The sequence below is a fragment of the Aptenodytes forsteri genome, unplaced genomic scaffold (genome assembly GCF_000699145.1).
Source record: "Aptenodytes forsteri isolate BGI_AS27 unplaced genomic scaffold, ASM69914v1 Scaffold15, whole genome shotgun sequence".
Taxonomy (NCBI): domain Eukaryota; kingdom Metazoa; phylum Chordata; class Aves; order Sphenisciformes; family Spheniscidae; genus Aptenodytes; species Aptenodytes forsteri.
Window position 1 is genome coordinate 10651612 of NW_008795129.1, and position 7331 is coordinate 10658942.

General features: G+C 51.5%; 1 protein-coding gene across 1 annotated transcript; it reads right to left on the reverse strand.

Moving 5' to 3' along the window:
• Positions 1-3265: 3265 nt before the first annotated feature.
• On the reverse strand, positions 3266-7315 carry CUTC (cutC copper transporter; the record flags this gene model as incomplete). The annotated part of the gene is made up of 6 exons (XM_019471632.1): positions 3266-3705; positions 4305-4410; positions 4821-4848; positions 5445-5578; positions 6000-6035; positions 7102-7315. Coding segments are annotated over 6 exons (630 nt in total), but the record flags the coding sequence as incomplete, so codon positions are not given.
• Positions 7316-7331: the final 16 nt, after the last annotated feature.

The window sequence follows — 7331 nt, forward strand, 5'->3', positions numbered from 1 at the left end:
GGCTCAGGGGAGAAGAGACGGCGACTCCTTCCCCTCGCTCTGCCTGGCTGTGAGAGTCCTGAGTGGATGCTTGGGTCAAAAGTCCCCGCACAACCTCAAGTGGTGTTGGGACAAAATCCCTGATGACACGCAGTTAATTGTTAACTTGGTGCCATTGCACAACACCACAGACCAAAGCAGTGACCAAAAGGGCTTTGGAACTGCCTGGGCTCTGGGGAAGGGAGGAGAGGAAGACCCAAGAAAGAGATCAAAGGGGAGATGCAGGAAAGCCACTGTCACAGAGTCACTGCAGGACACCACAGCCGTTGCTCAGAAACCACAGCCTTTATCAGTGCACATCAACAGAGACAAGCTCATATGGACCCACTAAAGACATTACTTTGGTGCAACAGACCTCTCCTGCCAAGAACAAGCCTGCCGAATGCTGCCAAAAAGTCCAGCAAAGGCTGGTCCCTCAGGAGCCAGAGAAGACAGTACCCTTTTTCTCATGGGCCACCCAGCAAGGAGGCCCAGGACACCAACAGTGCTCCAGGCCTGGGAACTTGCAGCATCTGGCAGCTGAGCTGACCGCATGCTGCAGTGGTCTTTCTGAGTCCCCGGGATCCGGGTTCCTTTTACCAACTCCTTCTGGCCTGCAGAGCCTGGAGACTTTCACAGCTTTTCCTTTTGCTTCTCCCTTTCCCACATCTCTGTGTTGTCTGCATGTTATGGCAGCTGGCTGACCGCAAAACCCAAAAGAGACTTTGAATCTTCATTTTAAGGCAACCCTCAACATCTGAGACAGCCAGAGGACCGTTCCTGAGGAGGGTGACTGCCATTAAATCATCACCCTGCTGCTTAGAAAGACGCAGGTGTGGGGGCAGGTGGGGATGGTGCTACTCTAAGGCAGCAACTGAATTTGCTTTATCATGCATGCTCTTGGGGAACAGTAGGTAAAAGGGGAGGGGAAGGTGACTGCAGGGATTCTGCTGTCTCATTGTTCATGGAGTTAGTAGGTAGCTCAGAAGCCAAGGGTGATACAATGAGTAATCGGTCAGGAACAACCCCCTTACCATCAATACCAGAGAAAGGTTCAATGTCCAACTCATTGGTTAATTATTATTGGCTTGTCTGATTAAATCCACTTGTTTTTGTAAATAAAGCTACCCCTAGTGCTAGGTCCTCCAGGCCAGAACCAATACACTGCTGATGAGAGCAGCAATCTGATGCAATGGATAAGAAATAAGTGAATGGAGCTGTCACTCCCTCAGCCCTTCTCCATCCAGAGTGCTGATGTGATTCTTCTTTCTGCTCGCTGGCACAGGTGTCCTCTAGCCTTCCTCGTACCCACCTGGAGCGCTGCTGCCAAGGGGAACACTCGCTCGTGACACCTTCCTATTTAATGCTCTGTCCCATCGCTTGTCTCGGTTTTCAGTACGTCACAGCCCATCCTCACCCCATCTTTGGTCTCTCATTCAGAGTTGAAGTGCTTTGCTCAGCACAGGATGCCAGCTATCTTTAATGTTCAAAGCAAGCACACACACCCCCACTTTCTCTACCCTCGGAACTGGGACATGCTCCTCCTAAAAACCCACAAAGCCACCTCGCTGTCCTTCAGCTCCTTCCATAAAGCTTCCTTCACTACAATACCCAGAAAATGTTCACTGGGACCAAGCTAATCAAAGTGGCGAGACCTTTTTGGCCAACAATACCACACCGCTTCCCTGTGCTTCCCTGCCTTTACCCACCTGTTGTCCACCATCTTATCACTTAAGTTTTCAAAATTAGGCATTGCTTCATGCCTGTCTCACACAGGGTCTGGTCCAGGACAGAGGCTTCTGCAAGGCAATCTACAAATTAGTCCAGCCCTCACTGCTCATCTCTGTTTCTGAAGGGTTTGTTTCTCTGCTTTGTTATGCTGTAACCCCACATGAGTTCAAAAGCCTTTTTTTCTTTCCTTTTTTTTTTTTTTTTTGTAAAACTTTACACGAAAGGGAAGAACCAAACTCGTGTTTATGATGCTGGGGACAGGTGTCAGCAGAATATTCACATTAATTGAGCTACCGGTATCTTAATCATCACGACGACTCACAAAATCTCACAACATAAGCCATGAACTCTTAAATCAGGTATTCTGAACTGTATTGACTATAACCACAAATTTAATCATTTCCTCTCCCGAGGTGGATCCTTCCGAGTTTGGATCCTTCCTACTGCCTGCACATCTGTCAGTGCTGAAGCGGGCTCTGACACCAGCACTAAGCAGCCATCCCCCTCCCAGCTCCTACGTTGAGAACTACCACGTACATTCCTGAGGTGTGTTTTGGGAGACACCGATACCTCCGATGATCCATGTGAAAAGGTGGATGTACCCTTTGAGCTGAAGGTATGCAGTTAGTCTTGGTTATGGGTTTTCAATGACCCGATTCTGCTTAAGGTGACAAAAGGTGCTGCCACCTTGTCAAATATTACATTTTCCTGTACATCCTCACAGGCTGTATGCTATTGCCAAGATGGGCAGACAGATCCGAACCCTGTTTTTCGCTTCCTAAGAAGGTCCGCTATCTCTGCTGTCAGGGGGATTCTCTTCAGCTTTGTGGATCTTTTAGAGAAGAGCAGGCAGCAAGAATAAAGGTGCTTTATCTCTGGGTCTCTACTCTTTTAAGGGACCACTCTGACACCGTTCAGATCGTTCATTGGGTATTTTGCAGGGTAACTGAAATGAGTCTAAGGCTTCAATTCTGACTAGGCAGCAATAATCCAACAGGCACGTTCCCCTGAGCACTGTCTGGAGAACAACCAGTTTGTGCGTCACGTCAGGAAAAGGACCTGGAAACTCCCTGAGAAAAAGCACCTTGTCCTCCCAAGGAATCTCATCATACGCCCACCCCACTTCGAGCACTCACAGCCCAGGACGCCTCACAACTCTCATCATACGCCCACCCCACTTCAAGCACTCACAGCCCAGGACGCCTCACAACTACCTCACCTAATCAGTCAGGTAGGTAGAAGCTCCTTCCCATTAGAACTTAATGTGTTCATCACCTCTACATATCAATGTGCTTCTCTCTACCTAGCAGCTGCTGTGCTGCTAATCCCCAGCTATCCTACTGGTTGACCACAGCAGGCCTTGTTTTCCAGCTGTGGCTATGATGTTTCCCTCCCTGGCATTCTGGATGTGACTGTATTCTCCTCCGGTGCAGTACAGGCCTGATTAATTCAGGCTATGCAACACAGATCACAGTCTTACCTGTAAAATATAAATAAATCTTAAAAAAGCACAGCAGGAGGGGGGCAGCTGCAGTGTTTATTTGACAATCACATGCAGTGCTACACAATTCAGTCCCCCTACTTGCTCAAGCTCCCTTCCTCCCAAATACTGCCAGACAGCTTGTTGCCGCAACATCTGGGAATGAGTCCTTTTATTTAAAATGGCCAACCTAAGTTTCCAGGCCAGGGACTGGTCATTCAGGGGAAGCCAAGGGAAGAGATGTCAGGCTTCATCACCTAGTTCACATCCTCTGCAGCCTGAGGACGGAAGCGGTACCCATCTGTCCATGTGGCAGGGAAGACCCTGGAGTCTCAGCGCTCTTGTCCCAGCACGGTGCCTTCCACTACAGAATGTTCTTTGCGATCGCGTTCAGGGTCCTCACTTTGGCCACATCTGCCACCTTTATGGAGTATTCAGGGGCAGAGAAGGACGCTCCCATGGCAACGTTCGGATTTCTGTCAGGAAAACCACCGGTTACTATCTGCAGGTGACACAGATGAGTAAGGCACGCTAGGAGAAGCCCACTATCTCCCCTAGTCTCAGCAGCGGCCAGAGAACCTGCTGGTGCCACCCAAACCAAAGATGAGACAGTAATAGAAAGAAGACTCATCCAAAGGCAAGAAACAACAGCATCAACAGAAACCCAGTGCAGACCCATGGACAGATGTAAGCCACTCCTCACTCATTCCTCAGAGGCACATCCCACTGGCCTCCCACATCCTACACGCTTCTGTTAAAGGTCTAAGGCAACGACACCGGAACCTGCCTTCCCGAGTGCCACACAAATGCGCTCACAAGCCCTATAGGGCAGCAGCAGCAGAACGCATGCCCCAAGGATCCGGTTCTGCATGGAGCTCGTGTCCAGATGATGAGCACCGCTGGATTCATACACTGCAGAATACAGAGCCAGGCATCATGATCCCAACCACAAGAGCGCAATTAGCACCCAGGAAGCTGTTTGAAATTTATGCCTGTTCTACAAACTCATCTTCACATTAATCCAGCTTTTCCCTTGTACAGTTTTGCTAGAAAATAAAAATAAATGATCAGTTACCTGAACTTCATCCCCGAGTCCCGGGCTGAGCGAGCAGAGCAGTGAAACTCAGAAGCAGTGGAGCCTTCCAGAATCCTCTGCAGGTTGCGCTCTGTGATGCCACCCCCTGGCGGGAAGAATCCCGACGTCACACACAGCGCAGATGGCACTGTCCCAGTCCTGACATCACCCTGGGACCTACCCCCCAAGGGACAAGCGCCATCTACACTGAAGGGAAAAGACAGCCCTTGGGACAACGGAGACCCAGGCACGTGGAAAGAGGCCGGAGAAGCCTTGGCTCATGTTCTCCCACAGATCTAGAGCTGTCCCCAAATCCTCCAGTGAGCAGCAGCTGCAGGGCTCTGCCATATGCCATACCCAGCTGGCTGCATGGCCTTTACTCGTGCCAGGGCAGGAGCTCCTTCTCCTGGGGACCTGGCTCGGAAAGCCAGATGAGACAGCACATCCCAGGGCAAGAGGCTAGGAAGCAGGGGCTAGGGACTACAGGACCTGTTACAGATGACAAAAAACCATTACCTGGCACCACCACAATTCTGCCCTTTGCCTGAAAGAATAACAACATGTTAGTGATATTGCTCAGCACTACATCCGCATATGCATTTGCGGGGAGGCAAAGAAACCTTACACGCAGCACCTTCCACAAGCTCATGGATGTCACCATGACTTAGGATTCGTTCACTCTCACCCACCTTTTTTGTACTATTCATGTTTTAAAAGGAAAAGCGGAAAAGAATTTGCAGTTACAGCTAAGACAACTTGTCACCATTTCCTCCTACCTCTCTATCCCACCTAGCTACCTCTCAGGTTCGTCTGTTGCATTTTCCTAACAGCAACTGTGAGACCCCAGCAGGGACCTCACTTTGCTGTTTATGTCGGCTAATCCCATCAGCTGCTGAAACCAACTCTTACTGCCTGCCTCCCAGTCTGCGAGCAAGAACAACCCAGCAAGTCTTTGCTGTGGGAGACTTCCCCAGCCCACGTGGACTTGGGAAAACAGACCGAAGCCAAGCCAGACAAGAAGGGCAAGTGCTCCTCGACAGAAGTTCCCTTACAGAAATGAGGGCTAGCATAAGGGGGCTGCATCCAGGCAATGCCCAGGAAGGAGCCACAGTAACCCAGGGGAGCACAGAGAACACTTACCTGTTCCGCAAGCCTCTTAATTAAGGACAATCCTTCCAGCGCTGAGCTGTCACAGCCACTCGTCAACACCCGCTCAAACCCCAGAGAAATCAGGGTCTCCAATGCCACCAGAGGGTCGTGCACCATGTCGAAGGCTGAGAGACCAACACAACAGCTCAGAAATCACTCAGCAAATCGTGCTCAAGCCCTGTCCCGCAGCCAGCTCAGGAGCCCAGGAGACAATGACAGAAAGGGTCCTTCTCAGAGCTGGCCACCCCCATGGGGAGCCACAGCTCCTGACTGTAATGTCCCCCCCCACAGCAGTGGCAGGGCCACCGTGCTCAGCTCCTCAGACACCTCCTCTCCACACAGGGCAGCGACACATCCTCCAAGCCTGGACCCCCTGGACCTTTCCCCTCCGGGGGGAACAGCCCAGCCACAGCCCGCTCTTGCACAGCATACAGAGCTTTCCCCCCTCCAAAGAACGACCAAAGTACATTAAGCTCAGCTCCCTCCCAGCCCCACCTTCCCCAGGCCGTGGGGTCCCTGCCAGGGCCACTGTCCCAGGCGACTCACCTCGGTGAAATGTGACTGGCAGGGGACGGCACACAGCTGCAATAAGAAGACATATGGTCAGTCGGGGCTGGCACAGAGTCCCTTGTGCTAGAACCAGAAAAGCACATGAGATGAAAGAGGGCAAAGGCTTCTCGGGCCATTCCTGGGGAGCTCAGAAGACTCCCAGTACTTGCTAGAAACAACACAGCTGCTCCTCTGAGGCCAGGCTCTTTGGTGGGGAAGAGTTCTTCTGCCCTTTGAGGAAGCAACAAACCTTTTGTTTTTGTGAGTACCACCAAAATCCCCCATCTCATCTGGATCATGCAGAACCCTCATTCCCAGCAGAGATGTCTTTATCTGCAGGAAGGAAGCAGGAAAGTTGTCTCATCTACCGGGGGAAGGGACAGGACCAGTGCTCTTTGAAAGCAGGAGAGTTGATTTTTGCGATTTCTTTCACTACCTATAATTTCTGCCCTATCTCAGACCACAGCAAACTTCACCAGTGTGGCTCTATTTACTGGGCAAACGTTATTTATTTCTACGAAAAGAAATCCAGCTGCCTCCTGCCCTGGAAACACGGGTTCCAGCAGAGCACCTCATTGCTCTACTGGATGCAAATCCTGGCAAGACCCCCCTCTTTTGCTGCTAGACACCTGTAGCAGCGATGTAAGGAAAAGAACGAAGGGTAAAGAAAATGAAGAAGGGAGAGAATCCAACAGTTTAATACTCCGATGCCCTCAAAGCAGCTCACCTGAGCCTCTCTCCTTCTTAGACCCTGCTATTATGTCCCAGGTGGCCTCAAACTCTGTGTGAACTGCTCGGGGCAGCGGTCTTTGGTCTGCAAAGCTTCTTACCTATTTAACGTCTCACAGGTATGACAATACGTGAAACAGGAGAAGGTAGAGAGAGACGGCGAGACTGTCTCACAGGTATGACAATACACGTCACACACATATGACATACACAGGAGAAGGTAGAGAGAGACGGCGAGACCACAGACAAGGCGCGCAGACCAAGGCACCCTGCAGTTCTTTCTACAGCATCGGACAGCGCAGCACTGAACCCCCGGCCCCAGCCACAGCACGGAGCTCGGCACAGCATTTCTGACTGGAGACGCTCTTACCCAGCAACGCCGTGCAGAGCTCTGTGTCAATGCGCCCGTCCTCAGTGAGGGCCCCGAACACCAGCCCGTCGGCCCCGTGCAGCTTGGCAAGGCGGATGTCGGCTTTCATCACTTCCACCTCCCGGTCCGAGTAGAGGAAATCTCCGCCACGAGGTCGGATCATCACGAAGACGGGGACCCTCACGCACTGCTTCACCACCTGCAGGAGTCCTGGGGGGCGGGCGGGGGGG